General features: G+C 48.2%; 1 protein-coding gene across 2 annotated transcripts in view; it reads left to right on the forward strand.

Moving 5' to 3' along the window:
* Positions 1-6,620: 6,620 nt before the first annotated feature.
* PPP3CC (protein phosphatase 3 catalytic subunit gamma) overlaps positions 6,621-21,130 on the forward strand; it is a 61,759-nt gene continuing 47,249 nt past the window's right edge. The window contains exon 1 of one of the 2 annotated variants that reach the window (XM_058657552.1): positions 6,621-6,882. In XM_058657552.1, the coding sequence (XP_058513535.1) occupies positions 6,834-6,882 (49 nt within the window). In that variant the 5' untranslated portion in view covers positions 6,621-6,833. The remainder of the gene's footprint in view (positions 6,883-21,130) is intronic. The other variant, XM_058657553.1, reaches the window with a different exon arrangement.

Below are 21,130 nucleotides of genomic sequence, written 5' to 3' on the forward strand. Positions count from 1 at the left end.
CGAGGACTTTAGCCGCTAGGCCATGCCGCCGGGCCCTATTTTTTTCCTTTTAAACACAAAAAGAGATTACTAACTTAGACTATCATTTGTGGGGTGCTGCTTTGGGCTATGTTCCCCACCCCCTCACCCCCGATAAAAAGTCTACAGGAGCATACAAGGTGGTGTGTCAAGCTAATCTTCACCCTGCAGTGCTGGCATCCCCTATGGGCCCTGGTTCGAGTTCTGACTACCCCACATGTGCTCTGCCTTCCTGATTATGACCTAAGAGAGCAGCAGAGGTGGCCCCAGTTCTTGGCTCTTCAGCCACATGGGAGACCCGGAAGAAGCTCCAGGTTCCTGGTTTCAGATTGGCCCAGCTTTGCTTGGTGTGACCATTTGCAGAGTGATTCAGCAGATGGAAGACCCTCTCTCTCTCTCTCTCTCTCTCTCAACATATTCTGCCCTTCTCTTGTCTGTACGGAGTGCAGAAGTTTAATCATTAATGTCTTGACGTAAATAGAAACTGGAGAGAGGTCACTTTTCTACAACGGTTGAAGGAAGGATTCCCCGTGCTTCTGGTAAATTAAATTAAATGCCTTCCTAATTACTTCGCTGAAGAGCTGGTCACTAATTAAGATTGCTGTCGTGCTTAGGGGGTTTGGAAGGCACTGCACCAAGTCTCAGAAGCCCTGGTAGATGGAGCCCTCACTTGGAAGCAATCAGTATATATTCCAGCTAAACACCAGTCATAGCCATTTCAAGGACACGCCATTTCTGACCAGCGGCACAACATAAAAGATAAGTGAAATCCATCAAGCTGAGGGGACACTGGCTCTAACAGGTAAGACAGATGATGACGCCTGTGTCCCCCTGTGGAGTACCTGGGTTCGAGTCCTCACTCTGGCCCCTGGGAAACAGCAGGAATGGCTCATGTGCTTGGGTCTCTGTCACTCACATGGAAAACTCAGGGCTAACCTGTGGGCACTTGGGGAGCGGATCAGCAATGGGAGTGTGCTCTCGCTCTTAATCGATTTTGCTCCATCCCTCCTTCCATCGGTCAATCTGCCTCTCAAATGGAATACGTGAAATTTCTTGTTAAAAGGGGGATGAAAGGGTCTGCCAGATGGCCTAGTGGCTAAATCCTCACCTTGCATGTATCAGGATCTCATATGGCTCAGTTTGTATCCCAGCTGCTCCCTTCCCTTCCAGCTCCCTGCTTGTGGCCTGGGAAAGCAGTCAGGATGGCCCAAAGCCTTGGGAATCTGCACCCATGTGGGAGACCTGGAAGAAGCTCCTGGCTTCTGACTTCGGATCAGCTCAGTTCCGACTTAGTTCTGGCTCAACTCTGGTTGTTGTGGCCAATTGGGCAGTGAACCAAGTGGATGGAAGATTTTTCTGTTTCTCCTCTCTGTAGATCTGTCTTTCCAATAAAAACAAATAAATCTTTAAAAAAAGTTGGGGGAGGGGAGATGAAAGAGTTCTCTAGTTATTACTAAGAACTGTTTGTGATGTAACTCTTAATCGCACCACATCCACGGGAAGTTGCCTCATTGTAGAAAAAGCTGTGAAACTGGCCGAGCTTTCTTCTTATGTTTCTGTTTTCGCTGAGTGTCACCAAAGGTTTGGTTTTAACCCAAGAACTTGTCCAGAAAGTCTTCCACGTGGATGCTTAACACCACCAGAAAAGAGCACTCCAGAGGGGCATGAAGCATGTGTGTTCCAGAAGAAAAAGTATGCATGAATTTAACATTTTTTTGTACCCAATTAATAGGACATTTAGGGGCCGACATTGTGGCATCCTGTTTAAATGCAAGCTTGTGTCCTGGCTGCTACACTGCCGATCCAGCTGCTTGCTAACATTCCCCAGGGACAGCAGCTCGTATCACTTACACAGGGGACAAAGATGGAGTTCCAGGCCTTTGGCTGCCACCTGGGCGGCTCTGGCCATGGCAGCCCTTTGGGGCAGTGAACCAGTAGATGGAAGATCTCTCTTTTTCTCTCCCTTTCTGTAATTACACCTTTTGAATAACTAAATCTTGTTGAAATAAACTTTATCTCTCTTTTTTTTTAACACATCTCCAACAGATTTATTTAAGAATTTTTAAAAAATGAATTAAGGGAGGAAAAGCATGGGAGAATGATATGGAATAGAAAATAATTCAAAGGTAAGCTGTTTTAGTTGGTTTTTTTAAAAAGATGTATTTATATTTATTTGAAAGACAGAGTAACAGAGAGAGAAGGAGAGATAGAGGGAGAGAGATCTTTTATCTGCTGGCTCCTCTCGGAGTGGCCACAACAGCCAGAGTCGGATGGGAAGTGGAGAAGCTGGGACTCAAATCAGTGGCCGTATGGGGTGCCGACAGCGCACACAGAGGCTTAATCTGCTATGTCATGGGGCTGGGCTCCCGGAAAATTGCTTCTTTTTATGAGTGACTCTGAAGTCACACTCCCCAGGAGCTGGCTACTGTGAACATTTATCCCACCAGATTGTACTGACAGAGGTGTGAATTGAGTCATCTGGGGGCCATTCGCACATCCCTAGATCAGTGCCTGATAATCAGGTCCCATCTAGTTAAATGAATGAGTGGCTACGTTAACATATATATTTTTAAAGATTTATTTATTTTTATTTGGAAGGTAGATTTACAGAGAGAAGGAGAGACAGAGAAAGATCTTTCATCCACTGGTTCCTAAATGGTTACAGTTGCTAGAGCTGAGCCAATTTGAAGCCAGGAGCTGCTTCCAGGTCTCCCACGTGGGTGCAGGGTCCCAAGGTTTTGGGCTGTCCTAGACTGTTTTCCCAGGCCACAGACACGCATCTGGAAGGAAAACAAAACAACCAGGACCCGAACCAGCACCCATATGGGATGCTGGTGCTTGACGGTAGAAGATCAGCCTGTTGAGCCATGGCTCTTGCCCTGTACTAATATTTTATTCAAATCTTTGACGCTTACATTTGCTTGTAGGCTTGGGGGATCTGCTGCATATAGTTATGTTTTTAGCATTTGCCCTCTTCATTATCTGTGGTATCATCGCGTCTCTCTAATGTAAAACCCAATGGCGCATCACGACTAACGATCATACAATTTCGCAAGTTGTGGAACTATTCTTCCACACCCGTCAAGTCACATGACATGCACTGTTTCACCTCTGGAACCTTCCCTCAGCCGACTGTCCACAAGCTTTCTCTGTGTTGTTGAATGTCTCAGTCCCATTTCTTTTCGTTAGCTGAGTGATGTTCCATGGTGAGGGCCTTCTTGCTGCTGGGTGGAATACAGAAGTGTAGACTGGCTGGCTCATTGTCAAGGGCACACTTGACGTTCTAACAGACTTCCATGCTGTTTGCCACAGTTTCCATCTTAATCCTCCCCTTCTGAGTGCTCAATCCTTGTCAACACATGATACTGATGGTCTTATTTTAAAGATTATTTCTTTATTTGAAAGGCAGAGTTACACAAACAGCTGTAGAGAGAGACAGGGAGAGCGAGCACTTCCATTGGCTGGCTTACTCTCTGAATGACTTGGCCAGGGCTGTGCCAGGCAGAAACCAGGAGCTTCTGGATCTTGTATGTGGGTGCAGGGGCCCACGGACTTGAGCCGTCCTCGGCTATGTTCCCAGGCCATAAGCAGGGAGTTGGAATTGGAGCAACCAGGTCCTGTCTTGGTAATGCTATGGGATGCCAGCATTGCAGACACTGGTTCATCTTGCACCACAGCACCAGCCGTGTACAGATGGTCTTCGATTGTGTCTACTCTGTAGGCTGGTGGTGATGACATACCTCAGTGTGGTCTGCTTTGTACCTCCCTAATGATTAATGACCACAGTTGTCATTGGCCACACATGTATCTTCTTTTATGGATGCTGCCCCAATCCCTTTCCAGAGCGTTATAATGAGTTAGGAGTCTGCCAATAGTGTCACCATTATTGGGCTGCTTGCGTCCTACACTAAAATGCCTGTTTTGAATCCCAGTGCTGCTTCCCATCCAGCTTCCTGCTACCAACACACGGCCTGGGAGGAAGCAGCTGTTGGCTCAAGTGGTCGGATCCCTACCCCTCTCCAAGGTCAACTCAGTTTGGATTCCTGGCTGGTCGTTTTGACATGGCTCTCTCTGGCTGCTGCAAACGTTTGTAGAATGAATTAGCAAGTGGCAGAGTTCTCTGTCTCTCTGCCTTTGAGCTAAAACAAACAGAAAATTAAAAATATTTTCCAGGGGGCGGGATTTGGCTGGGCAGTGAAGACTCTGATTGGGTTATCAAGTGTCAGACCTGTCAGAGTGCCTGGATTTTGAGTCCCAGTTCCAATCCCAATCCCAGCTTCCTGCTAACCCAGGGAGGCAGCAAGGGCTGGCTCCTGTGGCTAGACTCCCTGGTACCCAGATGGGAGCCATGAGTTGAATTCTTGGCACCTGGCTTTGGCCCTACCCAGCCGAGGGCCATGGCAGGTGTCTGCAGAGTACCCCATCACAAGAAAATATCTCTCTCTGTCTCTCCCTCTCAATTTTTCTGCCTTTCAAATCAATCTCTTCCTCCCAAAACAAACATTTTTTAAATTAAGAAAGAATTTCCTGGAAATTCTTTTTCTTTGTGTGTGAGATGTCCTTTGATCTCATTTCCTTCTTTTTCATGACAAAGAAACATGATCGGACCTACTGTGATCAAATCAATCGATTTTGCAGTCTGTTAACCTGGTCGTTATAAGCAGTGCCTCGAGATGTACAGCTGGAAAGAGTTTGGTCCATATTCATGACTGTTAGGATAAGCAGAGATGTGAATATAGCCATGAGACGCCTCTGGAAACGGGTGTGTGGGCTTTAAGCAAAAACCTCCGACTTGCAACAGACATGCCTCGAAGCTTCTGTTCCCAGCTATGGGCCAAAATGAGGATGAAAGTCCCTGTCATGGGTGAGGTGCTCCACGCAGGTCTCCTTCACCAAGTGAGGACACTGGACACTCTGAGCCTGGGACTGACCACATCGGGAAGCTCACCTCCGGCTGGGTAGGATCCTGGGGCAGTGGCTGACTCTCAGCTCCTCCATGTCTGAGTGGAGCTAGCCTCGAGCCCAGATTCCAGCTCCTGGGCTTACAGGAGATCTGGCTGAACCACAGGAAAACGTAACACCAGGCCCACTTTAGGTTGAGATCCCTGAGTGGCTGCAACTTCGATCCCAAGAGCTCACGAATAAACTCCCTGCCCCTGGGGCACAGTGTTCATTGAACTTTGTTTACTCTTTCCCTCTCAATGTCCCTTCTGAGGAATTCCAGCATCTGACGGTGAGAGACGGGATTTAAGCCTCCGTTCTGATTACTCCTGCAAGGATGGCCTCAGGATATCTGAACAATCCTCTTGGGTGAGGGCCTGAAGCCCTAAAGGACGCACACCTGTCTCCTAGGGTTGCTAGCCAAGGTGTTTATGGTTAAACAAATCCAAGAGGATCACGCAGGGTCTGGTTCCAGCGGATACTTCCTTGCAATGCATAAACCTGTTTCAGCTGAGCTTTGGACTAAATCCCTGTCATATTTTAGCTAGGAGCTGTCCCATAGGCTTCTGGCAAAAATGGAAACATACTACTCTGCAGTGTGCGACAGGCAGCTCCCAGCACTCCCAATGTGGCTAGCTCAGAAGGGGGTCGGAATTATGTCAACACACAGCCACACGTGGCTGCTTATCGGCCATCACAGGTAACTGTTTACACCACGTTGTCATTCTGGAACCTGCACGTATGCTGCTGTTTTGCCACAAGCAGGGAGCGGGATCCGAAGTAGCGCAGCTGGGATACAAAATGGGATGCTAGCGCTTGCAGGCAGAGGGCTAGCCTGTTGAGCCACTGCACCGGCCCCTGGTCATGGGTTTTAATGTTCCACTGGCAAGGCTGAAGTCAAATAGTTTCCAAGTACAAGACACATTCAGAGAGAGCAGTCTCTTGTGTTTAAGGAGGGGTGGGTCAGTTTCCAACCCGAGACAACAGCTGGGGACTTTCAGCAAGCAAAGGGACCAGGTGCCACGTCACCAACTCAGGGCTAAGGGGGCAGCTCGGACCCGGCAGGGCTACACCCAGGACTCGGGAGAAGGTCCGGCCCGAAGGAGACACCTCAGGTGGGGGGATTGAAAGGATGGCCGCCCACGTTCTTCTCATTGTAATCAGGGTACTCAACAGGAAAGCTGAAAAGGGAGCGGGGCGGGGTCAGGGCTTAGATGGTAGGAGCGAGGGGCTACTGCGGCGGAACGGGTGAGTGCCAGGCGCGTGTGCGGGTCGCTGTGGCGAGGCGCGGGGGGCTGCGGGGCGGCCAAGAGCGGCCGGCCGGGCCACAAGATGGCCGCTGTGCGCCGGGCCTCCCGCGCAGGGCCGAGCGGTTAGGTTTAGGTGAGGCGCGGCCACCAGGAGGGAAGGAGCCAGCCTTGGTGGCTGTCGAGGCTGAGAGGAAGAAAAAGCAGAAAGCGAAGCGGCGAGCGCGCGGCGGCAGGGGCGGAGGCCGGTGGCGACGGGCGCGCAGGGGCGCACACGGGCGCACACACGCGCGCACAGGCGCACACACGCGCACACACGCGCGCGCGGGGCCGAGGCGCGCTCTCCGTTCGGCCGCGGTCGGCGTGGCTCGTGCCCCGGTGGTGTTCCCCGCCGCCGCAGCCGCTGTCAGCGTGCAGTTGGAAAGCCGGGTGCTCCAAGGCGGTGCGGGGCTGGGGTGGGGGAGGTGTGGGCCCGCCCTGAGGAGCCGAGACCGGGCTCGGGGGCTGGGCCGACGGCTCCCCGGCAGCTGAGACCGCTGGAGAAGGAAGGCGGCGGCCCGAGGCGGAGGACTCGGCGCACGGCCCGCCGCGTCTCTCGCACAGCCGGGAGAGGAGGCCGAGGGGACCATGTCCGGGAGGCGCTTCCAACTCTCCACTACCGAGCGCGTCATCAAAGGTGCCGACAGGGCCGGGCCTTCCCGTCCGGGACTCCCCACGGAAACGGTCCCGGGTGGGAGAGGGGTGCGGGGAGCGGTGGGGGGCGGGCGGGCGGTCCCCTCCAACTCCGAGGGGCGGCTCTTCCCGAGGCACCCATTCCGGGAGCCTGCTGGACACGGCGAGCTATGCCCATCGTGGGGACATCCAGCGCCCCTGGAAGCACCAGGACTCCGATTTTTAAAGAAAAGTATCCCCTCTCCCCGTTTGGAGGCTCTTAGCTGGGGTGCAGTGGGCAGGGCGTTAACCCCCAGCCCTCTGTAGGACACACACTTTGCGTCTTCTCTCCCGCTTGGGTCACGGCGAGTCCCTGCTAATACTATCTGAAGAAGAAACTTCAGGCGGTGACTCGGATACCCACCCACCCGTCTTCTGATGTTTGAAAGGGCCGTGCGGGTCTCCTCCCCTCCCTTGGGTATCAGATTCCCGCGTCCACCTTGCGGTCGCTCGGTTCTCTTCCACCCCACCCCCTCAAGCTGAGTTCCTTTTTTCTCAATCCTGCTTTAAATTAACTGACAACACCGGTGAAGCATAGCCCCTGCTTGCCTGCCAGGGCGCTGCTTTATTTAGTTCAGCCCTAAGACTTAAGCAGACCCTAATCTCCCTGAGAATGGACAGGCGGTTCGGAAAGTACTTGCGTCTTCGGCCAGGGCTGTCCTGAGACCAGCTGGGTGTAGTTTCTTGGAGAGGTTAGCATTATAATGGAGAAAATACTGCAAATGCTCATTTTGGCATTAACGGGAGAATGGAAATAATAACGCAGTTTTTTAAAGAGGAAAAACTTTATTGAAAGTTCAGGGAGGGGCGGGAATTGTGTAGTGTGTAATTTAGTTGTCCTCCCTGGGGGGAAAAAAAACCCCAGCATCCTATAAAAGGTGCTTATTATCTACATAATAATGACTATGATAGTATTTTAAAGCTTTTATGTGGTACCGTGCGGGAGTTTCAGTGAATTTTTCATGTCATTGACATGAAAATTATTTTGACCACTTTAAAAGGTCTTCATCGTGTATTGGCCAGGAGGGGTACAGCAACCCCTCTCAGGGGCCGGATATGCTAATGCTAACGGTTTGAGTCAAGGGCATGACTGTGTACCTTAATTTCCATGCTGTGGTGGTGGTGGTGGGGGGTGCTGGCAGCTTGTTCCTGTGCGAAAATGACTTTTCACAGCTGTAGCCTCTTCGTGTTGGGTTCCCATGAATCTCTCCAGCGCTGTTCTGTGTCAGAATAGGCCCTCGCCGCTCTCTCTCTCCACCTCCAAGTTGAGGTGGGCAGGGAAGTCAGCCAGGATGAAGAGGAGCCGAGAGGACGCTTAGTGGCCAGCCTTGCCACCATGGGGCCTCTGAAGCTCTGCCTTATCCTTTTCACTCTCCTTTCAGACCCCTGAATGTGGACGTGAGGTCAGGTGAGACAGGAGACCTGCAAGCACGCAAGGTTTATAGTTAGGCACGCTCAGCGTGAGACGAACACCCGCCTCTATCGTGTGTGGTGCACATTGGCTCTTTAGCAAAATCACCAACTAGTGTACGTGGGGAACTCCTAAGACTTCTCTTAGGTTAAAGGAAACAGCGACTGGGGACTTAAAAAGTGTTTGGCTTCCCTGTACCTCAGTGCTGTCCCCCAACTCCCTGTTCTAGAGTTTGAAACACGTGAAATTGTGTAGGTGAGGTGCTGAAGAGACATCAGGAGGGTGGAACGTGATGGTTTGCTAATAGATGGCCTAACTACGCTAAGTGGTCGGCAGTGAGATCATCAGCAGGACCGGGGAAAGCGCCTGTAGTACCATCCGGAGGAGGTGCAGGTGGGCCCTGACCTGGGGATAGAGCTGGAGCCAGCACTTCCCTAAGCTGTTCTCTCTAAACAGTTGTCAAAGAATGTGGAATGCCAGCTGCAGGGTGCCCTAACCTGCCTTCCCGCCTCCCCCCAGGCTCCAGAGTAGTCCCAGTGCCCATCCTGGGGCATCGCTGCCGAATCTGTCCCCCTTCCCCACCGCGCCCCACTTCCCTACTTTCTTTTCCTGTTTGAAAAGGTTTTCTCTCTCCTTTTTTTTTTTTTTTATGATTTATGTATTTTTATTGGGAAGGCAGATGTACACAGAGCATGAGAGAGAGCAAGATCTTCTGTCCGTTGATTCATTCCCCAAGTGGCTGCAATGGCTGGAGCTGAGCCAGTTTGAAGCCAGGACCCAGGAGCTTCTTCCGGGTCTCCCACACAGGTTCAGGGTCCCAAGGCTTTGGGCCGTCCTCGACTGCTTTCCCAGACCACAAGCAGGGAGCTGGGTGGGAAGTAGGGCTGTTGGGATTAGAACCGGCGCCCATATGGTTTCCCGGTGCATGCAAGGCGAGGACATTAGCCACTGATGTTTATGAAGTCAGTCTATCTCCAGGATTGAATCCTTTCAGAAACAGGACACTTTTAGTAGGAATTCCATTACAAAGGTTTTGATTGGTGACTAAACTGGTGTTGGATGGAAAAGCCACCTTTCTTTTTCACTAAGATGCTGGTAGGATTCTCTCATTTTCTTGGAATTATTGTACATTGTGGGGGTCAGTGTTGGGATGCAGCCAACGCTGGTTCGAGTCCTGGCTGCTGCACTTCCTCTCCAGCTCCCTGCCAATGTGCCTGAGAGGTGGTAGATGATGGCTGACGATGTAGGAGACCTGGTTGGAGTTGGACCTGGCTTAGTCTGGCTGTTACAGGAGTTTGGGGAGTGAACCAATATATATGAAAGATTTCCTGTCGTGTGGACACAGCCTGCTCTTCCCACAGATGTGTCCTGAGCCTCACTGTAATCTCTGGGTCCTGTAGTTCCTTTGTTTCTGCAGCGCCTTCCTCCCCCACCACTCTGTTTTGTGTTGTGAGAAAAGATTTACTGGGAGCTTAGAAAATTTTTTTTCTTTGAAATGTTTCTTAACTCTGTTATAAAACTTGAAAGGTAGAAAAAAAGACTTTGTATTTCCTCCCTCTGGAAGCAAATTCTTTTTTTTTGCTTTTTGTCTCTAAAAGATGTGTTTTTATTTATTTGAAAGGTGAAGGGAGAAAGAGGGAGTGAGAGATTGACAGCTTCCATACACTGGTTCGCTCCCCAGAAGGCTGTAGGCCAAACGTGCGTCTCCTCCCTGGTCTCCCGAGTGAATACAGGTGCCCAGGCACTTTGGGCATCTGCTGCTTTCCCAGGCACAGTGCCAGTGAGTTGCATTGGAAGTGAATTAGCCAGGACTGCAAACAGCACCACATAGGATGCCAGTGTAACAGGTGGCAGGTTGCGGCTGTCGGCCCCTTAAAGCTTTTATTAGTGCAAATATTTCATACCATCTTAACATAACTATTGTAGTTTAATCAGAATACTTCCACGAAGGTTTCAGCCAGCAAACACGTAGATCCATATTGTGGGTCCTTGCGTGTTCAGTGGGGTCCTAGGCATTTGACACAGAACTAGACCGGGAGAAACATTTTCAGGTATAAATTGTAGTTGTTAGTAAGTCTTAGAATGCATACCTGTTGGACTTGTCCAGTGGTTTTTTTTTTTTTTTTTTTTTTTTTTTTTTTGATGTTTTGCTTGGTTTAGGGTGGTGCTTAGTAAGCTGCCCTACCCCTGAAATGCCAACGCGTGGCATTTTCTGCCATCCCTGCCGCTGAAGTCGCAGACCTCCGAAAGGACGGCTTACTTGGGACAGGAATAAGGTGTTCTTTATCACCTCTATGCGACTGGATAATAAAGCTTTTTCTTCTATAAAGTAAGACACTGTCACATTTTGCTCAGTGTTAAAGAACTGAGGGAGTGGGCATCTACTCCAGTGGTGAAGAACCTTTTGTCCCACCTCGGGGTGCCAGGGAGGGCCCTGGCCTTGGCTGGGAGGCAGTGATGGCTCTGTGCCCCCCAGCAGGGGGACCTGGCTTGTCCACTCCTGGCATTCAGATGTGAACTAGCTGATGGGAGCTCACCATATTTATATTCAAATTCAAAAAAAAAATGCTACTGTATCATTTGAGAGGAAAAATGCTAAGGTTTCATTCCTTAAGGAGAAAAAAAAATTAAAGACCTTTTCCCAGGTGTTTGATAGAGTTAGTTTAGACTATCTTTCTCTGAAGGTGACATTTTTGGAAAACGCTGATTTTTTTTTTAAACATACATTTGTATCCATAAGAGACAAAATTATTTAGCTAATATTGACACTTGTAGCCATTCGGGAGTTTTTGATACTTAATTGCCAAGTGGCTGATGGAAGTAAAGCGTGCCTTTTCATCTTTCCCATCTTTTGGTGAACTCCTCCATGGGGACTGTCCCTGTGGTATCGCGGTGAAGCCACTGCTGGCAGTGCTGGCATCCCACATGGGCATCAGTTCAAGTCCCGGCTGCTGCACTTCCGATCCAGCTCCCTGCTGATGTTCCCCGGGAAAACAGCAGAGGACGGCCAGGAGGATAATCTTAGATCACACGTGATAAAATATTGATGTAGAAATGTTACAATGTGTACAATTTACTTTCAGGTGGTGCAGAGTCAAACGTTATATATTTGTAGAAAGAAAACCAAAACAGGATAATGTTCACCGTGTGAATCCAGGAACAGGGCAAAAGTGTATCTGTTTTATTGTTTGCTTTTAGTTGTTCAAAATGCAAAGTCGGAGGAAAAATGCATGCTTAACTACTACAGCTAGGCATGGGAAAGTATGGCATTGTATTTGAAGACTTATTAATTGTTTAATAAGGGAGTGGATGAGAGAACAACTTGTTAGGCAGAAAAAGTTGTTGACAAAAGTGGTGGGGCTTGGAACAACGCGTGGGGAAACCATGCGTCATTTAAGGAGTAGAAGATGGATGACTAGAAGGGAAGAGAATTAAACAGGTGAGATAGAAGGCTAAGGTGACAGCAGTTCCACTTAGGGAACAGCAGGGTTGGTTTGTTTTTAGATGTATTTATTTGAAGTTCGGGAGGGTGGAGACAGACACAGAGAATGTCTTCCCTCTGCCGATGGACTCCTCAGTTGGCTGCAGTGGTCAGGAGCTCTGGAGCTTCATTGAGGTCTCCCACGTGGGTGCAGGAGCTCAGACACTTGGCCATCCTCCGCTGCTTTCCCAAGCACGTTAGCAGGGAGCAGGATCGGAAGCGGAGCAGTTGGAGTACAACTAGTGGTCATATGGGATGCTGGTGTCGCAGGTGGCCGCTTTGCTGGTTGCACCACGGTACCAACCCTCATCAAGATGATTTTAATGATAGCGTATTAAAAAGAACTCCGAGTGATTGGGAGTTGCAGACATAACATAAATGACGTAGAAAGTGAGGTGGCCAGTTTTTTTTATGTTACCGGAGAGACTGAAATGAAGAAACAGGGTGGTCCACATACAAAAATAAATGCTAAAAGCACAGACAACCAGAGGGCAGAGAAAGGATTTTCCGAGTGTATTTCCTATCCCTGTTAATCGCACCACTTACCCATTTAGTCCGGGCTCGGATGACAAGCCTGGGAGTCAGGCCAGACTCTCCTCTCCCTCCTGCTACACAGCCAGTCTCTCCAGACTAAATATTGTGGAGTTCACAGGCCACGTGAGCTCCTGCTCCGGGCCCCTCTGTGCCCTCCTGTTCCTTGCTGGGGCTGGCTCCTCTGCTGTCGGCACACTCTGTAAGGAGGGTAAAGAATCATTTTTGTGCTTGCAATTCTGCCGATTTATTTATAAAGTTTTATTTCATTTTAATTGACAGATAACTGTACATATTTCTGGAGCAAAGTATGATATTAGCACAATATTTTTGTAAGATTTATTTATTTTTATTGCAAAGTCACATATACAGAAAGGAGGAGAGACAGAGAGGAAGATCATCTATCCAGGGATCCACTGCCCAAGTGGCCACAACGGCTGGAGCTGAGCCGATCTGAAGCTAGGAGTCTGGAGTCTCTTCCGGGTCTCCCACCCTGGCACAAGGTCCCAAGGTTTTGGGCCATCGTTGACTGCTTTTCCAGCCACAAGCAAGGAGCTGGATGGGAAGTGGGGTGGCTGGGATGGGAACTGGCACCCACATGGGATCCCGGTGCGTGCAAGGGGAAAATTCAGATGCCAGGCTGTTGCGCTGGGCCCAATATTTTATGTAATGATCAAATCATGGCATTTAGCATACTCATCCTGTCAGACGCTGGTCATTTGGGGAGAACATGCAAAATCCTCTTCCGGTTCTGGGATACACAATACGACGCTGTTAGTGGTGGTCACCTGCCGTGTGATAGAGGCAATCACTGCTGCTGCTTAGCCGGTCCTCTGTGCCTGTTGGCCAGTCGCTCCTTCTCTCCCCCATCCACTCTGCAGGGCTGCTACTCAGTACTTCCACTTTGTTTTAAAGTTTATGAACTGTTTGTTTCTGAAATCTTCTAAAGATTTATTTATTTTTATTGGAAAGTGAGATTTACAGAGAGGAGAGACAGAAAGATCTTCCATTTGCTGGTTCACTAACCAAGTAGCCACAACAGCTGGATTTGAGTCCAGGAGCCAGGAACTTCCTCAGGATCTCCCATGGGGGTCCAGGGTCCCAAGGCTTTGGGATGTCCTCAACTGCTTTCTTAGGCCACAAGCAGGGAGCTGGAAGGCAAGTGGAGCAGCTGAGACCTGAACCGGCACCCATATAGGATCCCAGTGAGGACTTTAGCTGCTGGGCGACCACGCTGGGCCCTCTGGAATTTTCTGTTTAGTATTTTTTTGAATAATAGTTGATAATGAATGACCGATGTACTTCTGCTTTTAAAAGATATGAGATCATACCATATTTGTCTGTTCCTGGCTTACATGTGTTTGCAGGCAACAGGATCTCACCCGTTCTTCTGGCCAAACAGTATTTTTCTCATGTATGTGTAGCGCACTTTCTTTACCTAGTCATCAGTTTGTGGGCACTTGGTTTGGTTCCACATCTGGGCTGTTGTGCTTCACTAAGCACAGCCCAGTGGGTATCTCTTAACATAGTGATTTTCGTTTCTTCTAGATATCCACTAATGGGTTTGTTGGATCACGTGGTAGCTCAAGTTCTAGTTTTTGGAGGAACCTGTCAGAAGAGTGTAAGGGTGCCTGTCCATTGCTTGACATCAAGTGCCAGCTTTTGCCATTTTTTTCTTATAACAGCCATTACAATTGGAATGAGGTTATATCACTTTGTGTTTCTCAAACTTTTTAAGCATTTATTTTTATTTGAAAGACAGGGAGAGAGAGACTGACAGAGAGCTCTTCCTGCTGCTGGCTCACTCGCCGAGTCTCACTGGAGCCAGGACGAGGGCCAGGCCAAAAGCAGGAATCTGGTGTCTGGGGACCCAAGCACTTGACCTGTGTATGCTGCCTCCCAGGGTGCGCGTCAGCAGAAAGCTGGAATTGGAAGCAGAGCCAAGACTTGATGTTAGACCCTCGGGTGGGGCGAGGGAGGGGGTTTGCACCGTGGGTGCCTCGGGGGCTGCGCCAAGTGCTTGTGCCACGTGTAATTTTTAAAGAGATGTTTAGTCGCATCTTTTCCCCATTTTATTCTTTTTTTGCTATTAAACTATTTGAATTTCCTGTATATTCTGGGTATTAACGCCCCTTTGAGTACATAGTTTGTGACCATTTCCTCACATTTTCCAGGTTGTCTCTTCACTGTGTTGGTCGTTTCCATTTCTGTGCAGAATGAAACTCATTTGTGGCACTTCCTGCCTGTGGATTGAACTTGCCTTTGGCCGAGGAACCAGTGCCCTTTGTTCCACTTCCTTTTTCTTTTACATCTTAATCCCCAACCTACCTTAGTCCCCAAGTGTTGTATCCTTAAATGAGCTCTTTGCTTTTTCACTCCACATTTTTTTTTTTTTTTTTTTTAAGATTTATTTGTTGGAAGCCAGTTAGAGATACTTTCCATTTTCTGGTTCACTCCCCAGATGGTCACAAAGGCCAGGGCTCGGCCAGGCTGAAGCCAGGAACTTCATCTGTGTCTCCCATGGGGTTGACAGGGGCCCAGGTACCTGGGCCACCTTAACAGATACTGGATCACAAGTGGGCAGCCAGGACACTAACTGGCACCCATGTGGGATGCTGGTGTGATAGCAGCAGGTCTGTCTGCTCTCCCGCCTTGCCAGCCCCCATCTTTCCACACCCTAACTAGCCCCTTATTTATTTTTCAAGATGCAACTAAGAGCCAGGTGTTTGGTTTTACTAGCCAAAAGCTCAGGGTGGAATTCCTGGGTTCGAGTCCTTGTTCCGGCTCCTAATTCTAGCTTCTGATGGTGCAGAGCTTGGAAGGCAGCAATGATGGTTTGAGGACTTGGGCTTCTGGTCGCCCACGTGGGAGACCTGGCTTCAGTTCCTGGCTCCTGTCTTGGACATGACTCTGCTCTGACTGTCGCAGGCATTTAGACAGTGAACCGGCAGGTAGGAATGCTGGTCTCTCTCTATCACTCATAGGTAAACAGATGATTAGAACAATGTTGCCACCAAGGCTTGTGAAAAGCTGTTTGTCTTTTGCTAGGAAGCGGTAGATATGAATGGTTTTGGAACATGAGCTTCGAGGTCAGACATACCTGGGTTCAAATTCTTCTAAATCTTTTTAAAATTTCTATGTGAAGGGCAGAGGGACAGAGAGAAATAGAAGCCTCCCATTTATGCTGGGCCTCCCCACAGATGCCAAAGCTGGGATGTGGGAACTCAGTTTCTCTGGTCGTTGCCTGCTGGAGCCGGGGCCTGGCCTCAGGTGCTCCAATGTGGGCTTCAGGCAAATTCATAATGTCTTAACTGTGTAGCTAATTAAGGCTTTTACTAGCTGCTTGACCTCAGATGAATCACTAATTTGTTTTATCTGACTTTCCCTGTTTGTAGAAGAGAAGAATAAAACCTCACGCTAAATGGCTAGAACTCCTTGTTCCTAATGCTAAATACAGTGCCTAGACAATGGTTAGGTGCTTAATCATAAATCTTTTCTTTATTATTATTTTAAAATATTTATTTTTATTGGAAAGTCAGATTTACTGAGAGAAAGATCTCCCATCTACCATTCACTCCCCAAGTGGCCGCAACAGCCAGAGTGGAACTGATCCAAATTCAGGAGCCAGGAGCTTCCTCCAGGTCTCCCACGCAGGTGCAGGGTCCCAAGGCTTTGAGCCGTCCTCTACCGCTTTCCCAGGCCGCAAGCCAGATGGGAAATGGAGTGGCTGGAACATGAACCGGCACCCATATGGTATCCCAGTGGTTGTAAGCGATTTAGCCACTAGGCCACCATGCCGGGCTCTATTATTATTATTATTATTATTATTATTAAGATTTAAAATATTTGAGAGACAGAGTTACAGAGAGGGTGAGAGTGGAGGGAAGGGATTTCACCACTGGTTCGCTCTGCAAAAGGCCGCAGTGGCTGTGACTGGGCCAGGCCAGAGGCGGGGGCGGGCGGGGGGCGCAGTGCCAGGCCCTGCTTCCTGCTTTCCCATGTGGGGGCAGGGCTCCAAGGACTTTTCCAGGCACGTTAGCAGAGGGTTGGATCAGAAGCAGAGCAAGTGGGTTTTGAATTGGCGCCCATAAGGGCTGCAAACATCAGAGGTGGAAGCTTAACACGCTATGCTACAGTGCTGGCCACTAAATGTTCTAATGTTTAGTGTGAGAAGCTTATTTTATCGAAGATATTGTAGGAAAGCTCACATTCTTCACTGATTAACTAGCTTGCAACCTTTTTTTTTTTTTTTTCCCTGCCACACATTTAAAATTGAGATAGTACCTACCTCAGAACTGGGAAGATTTTTATTATATGTGGAAAGTGCTTAGTGCACATAATGTATGGTTAATAAACATTAATAGTCAGTAAGTAAATTAATCTTTACTCTGGGCAAAATTTGGCATTGGAACTGTTTTACTTTAAGTAGCTTGTGTGAAATGAAGGGTGGAGAATATAATATTCCGTGCCTTCCGAGTTTAGATCTCCTTCATTTTTGAAAGGATTTAAATCTAAACTGGTTTAGAAGAAAAATTGTGAAATTTTCTCTTTTTTCTGGTACTCTGGATAGAATATTTTTTGAGGGGGGGAAATTGTTCATAAACAAGTATTTGATGAGCTCTTATTAAATAAGGCATGTTACTGATGGTACTCAGCAGCTTAAACACGGCTTACTCACACAGGGTAGTATTAATCATGTCCCCAGAATGTCACAGACAATTATAGCTTCAGGTTGCTCATGACTAATGTGAGTCCTATTGGAAAAGAACAGATGACTAAACAGACCACACTGACTTGGAGCGTTGGCTGCCTCTTCCCGTATATTGATAATCTTTGTAAAGTTTGAACTTTTAAAACTTCAGCTCTATAGCGGCCTATAGTGCTAAGACTGAGTTTGGTTTTCTCTGTGTGTGTGTGTGTGTGTAACTTGAGACTTTGTGGAAACTTAACTACAATAGGGTAGTTAATGCCTGGAGTTTTAGTGGTAATTGATAGATGATTGATGGAATGAAGTTGATTATTTTCGATCATTGTACACAATTTAATGGAAAACATTACTATAGAAATAATTGTTTCTGTCATATAAAGGGTGGTGAAAAAACTAAAAAATGAAGCTACCGTATAGTCAAGTACTCCCACCTCTGGGTATATATCCAAACAGAATAGGATCAAGAACTAGTGGGCTGGACGCAGTCGCTCAATTAGCTAAATCCTCCTCCTCCAAGTGACAGCATCCCATATGCATGCTGGCTGGTGTTCTGACTGCTGCACTTCCCATCCAGCTCCCTGCTTGTGACCTGGGAAAACGGTGGAGGACGGCCCAAAGCCTTGGGACCCTGCACCCAGGTGGGAGACCTGGAAGAAATTCTGGCTCCTGGCTTCAAATCAGCTCAGCTCCAGCTGTTGCGGCCATTTTGGGGGTGAACCAGCAGATGGGAGATCTTTGTTTCTCCTCTCTATAAATCTGCCTTTCCAATAAAAATAAATAAATCTTAAAAAAACAAGGACCAGTGCCATGAGATGCTGGTATCCCTGAGGATGCCAGTATAAGCCCTGCCTGCTCTACTTCCAAACCAGCTCCATACTAAGGCTTTGAGGAAAATAGCTCAAGTTCGGGCTTTGAGATAGCTCAGTTCCAACTCAGGCTCCTGACTCCGGTTTCAACGTTGCAGACCCCAAGAACCAGCAGTAATGGCTCAGCGAACTGGGTTCTTGTCCCCCACATGAGAGGTGGGGATTGTGTTCCCAGCTCCTGACGGGCCTGGCCCAACGCTTGAGGGTGAACCAGTGGATGAGAGCTCTGTCTCTTTGTTTGCCTTTGTCTACTTCTCAAAAAGAAAAACAGATGGGAGTGGGGCGGAGCAGGTATGGTAGCTTGGTGGCTTAAGCCGTTGTGTGGGATCCCTGGGTTTCATATCTGAGTGCCTAGTTTAGGTTTATTCTGCACTAATGAACCTGGAAAATGGTGGAGGATTGCCCAAGTAATTGGGTTCCTGCCACCCATGTGGGCGACCCAAATGGAGTTCCTGGCTCCTGGCTTTGCCCTGGACCAGCTCTGGCTGCTGCAGGCATTGGGGAGTGGACTAGCACATGGAAGGTCTCTCTTGCTTGGTCACCGTGTCTTATCCTCTCTGTCATTCTGCCTTTCAAATAATATAAACAAAATATTTACAATAAGTAAAAGTTTAAAACAAAAACTCCTAATCTGGACAAAAAAAAAAAAAAAATCAGTCTAGTTCCACATGAGATTGAAATAATTTCTAAGCTACCAAATAGCCTAATTGAAAAGATAGCACTGGGGAGGACAACGTGGAGGCATAGCAAGTTAATCCTTGGCCTGTGGCCTCAGCATCTTATATGGGTACCAGTTCTACTCCCTGCTGTTCCACTTCTGATCCATCTGCCTGCTGGGGCCTGGGAAGGCAGTAGAAGATGGCCCAAGTCCTTGGGCCCCTGCACATGCATGGGAGACCTGGAAGAGGCTCTTGCTCTCTGGCCTGGACCACTCCAGCTTTGGCTGTTGCAGCTGTTTGGGGGATTGAACCAACAGAGGGAAGACTTTCCTGTCTCTCTCTAACTTTCAAGTAGAAACTTTTTTTTTTTAAGCATTGCACACACAGAGTATCTGTCTTCTGAAAGGAAACTACCACTTTTGTGTTGACTGCCACGGAGGAGGGTGGTTGCCTCACTGATTGTGGTCTGGGCAGACTTTGGTGATTCTTGAATAGTAGGTTTAGTGACTGTCAAAAAGTAGAATAGTATCAAAGAACTCAGGCAGGCAGCCTGTGGTGCTGCAGGTCAAGCTAGCACCTGCAACGCCGGCACCCTGTGTGAAGGCCTGTTGGAGGGATTCAGTCCTCCGCTCATGTGCCCAGCCAAATGCCCATGTGCTTGGATCCCATGTGCCACTTGTGTGAGAGATCCGAATAGAGTTCCAGGCTCCTGGCTTCAGCCCTGGTTTCCTCCAAGCTGTTGTGGTCATTTGGGGAATGAACCAGTGGCTGGAAGATCTCTCTGTAACTCTGTCTTCAAAAAAAATTTTTTTGAAGAAGGACAATTCAGTCAAATAATTGAAATAAAATCACTCATTGAGTACATTATGAAGGATCTGAAAGGTGCATCTGACATTCAGTAATGTTTATTATAACCCACTGAGAGGGTACAACTGCCTTGTGATTGGAAAGGCTGATGAATGGATTAGGAAGTGTCTCTGGAAAGTAGGGCAGGCTTGCTGGCTTAAAATAGGAATGAAAGCAGGGTTATTTGTAGTGAACAGAGACCGCTATTTAGGTAAATCCTAGTGCCCCACGAGGATAAGGCTCTACAGTAATTGAAAAATAACAACTTATGGGCCAGCAACTCTCAAGATTTATCTTTCCTGCTAACCTCTGGACAAGGCTGTTCATCCCCAATGCAGCCTTTTTCTCATGCAGGCAATATACATCACATTTTATTTATGCTTATCTAACATTGTCTATTTACATGGTAGATATATATTGTAGCAATATGCTGAATTATATTTAACCACGAAAAGCCTGAAGAATGTCCTGAGTGAAGTTTAAGAACTCAGTTTTCAACATTTATTTTAAAAATTATATAAAGCGGTGACCGAGAAAGCAGGGAGAGGCAGAGCTCTTTCATCCACTGGTGGACTCTCCAGGTGATGCCCAAGTCACTTGCTTGGAACCATAGCTGGGTCCCCTGGATGTGTGGATGTGTAGCAGGAACCCATTTATCTGGGCCACTATCTGCTGCTCCCTAGGCACAGCAGGAGGAAACTTGAGTCGCAGGATGTGGCAGCTGGGACTTGAACCAGGCGCTCCAGTATGGGAAGTGGGCTTAAGTTGCTGTAGCACCAAAGCCTACCTCTAATATTTGTTCTGAAAGTTACAGATTCATGGAATCTTGCAAAGAAATGAGCATCGAGTCCCATTTACCGTCCCACAAACCCTTCTTGGCCACGTTTACCACATTGTTAATGTCCCACACCGAGGCAGTACCAGACCTTCTTAGGTATTTGGTCCCCCCTCCCCCACTATAGCAAATATCTGATACAGGCCACTTAGAAGGCGGGAGGTTTAATTTGGCTGAGGAGTCTGGAGGTTCCCAGTCCATTGTTGGGTGCTCCTCTGTGTGTTTGATGAGGGCCATGGATGGCAGAATGTGTGTGGAAAAAAGGATTACATGATAAGCTAGGAAGAGGGAGAGAGAAGAAGTCAAATCTGGCTTTTATAACCAGCACCTTCTCTGGAACTACCTTCCGAGGACATGTCCCCATTGAGCTAAGCGTCTGCTACTGGGCCCTCCTCCTAGACTCAGTAGTTGGATCAAATCTTCACCCTGAATCCATAGCCATTATTAGTCTATTAACCATTAACAGAAGACCTTGGGGACCAAGTCTTTAGGATATGGTGGACACCAAACTCGTGTCCACAATCTGGCACATAACCAAAACCAAGGCAGAAGAGAGCTTGTCCAGATGTTGTCAGCTGTCCTGTGGGGTTGTGGCTTATGCAGGGTACACATGGGGCCTGCACACGTAGCCTGGGCAGCTACGAGTGCTGGGCTTATGTTACTTTTCTTCCCTCCACCACAAAATCTTGTTTTGATTCCTATACCATGTTTGTTTGGAGTTTTGCTTTGTGAGTTAAAAGCACTGTGAGTTTTAGGGACATGTCAGTGGGCACAGGGTGAGAATCTAGACCTGGGAGCGCTCGCAATCTTCTTGGGTGAATGTTCTTGGAATGACGATTCTTCGCTCTGGTTACCAACCGAAGTCACCAGTAGAGT

This window comes from Ochotona princeps, chromosome 32 (genome assembly GCF_030435755.1).
Source record: "Ochotona princeps isolate mOchPri1 chromosome 32, mOchPri1.hap1, whole genome shotgun sequence".
In the NCBI taxonomy this organism is placed as follows: domain Eukaryota; kingdom Metazoa; phylum Chordata; class Mammalia; order Lagomorpha; family Ochotonidae; genus Ochotona; species Ochotona princeps.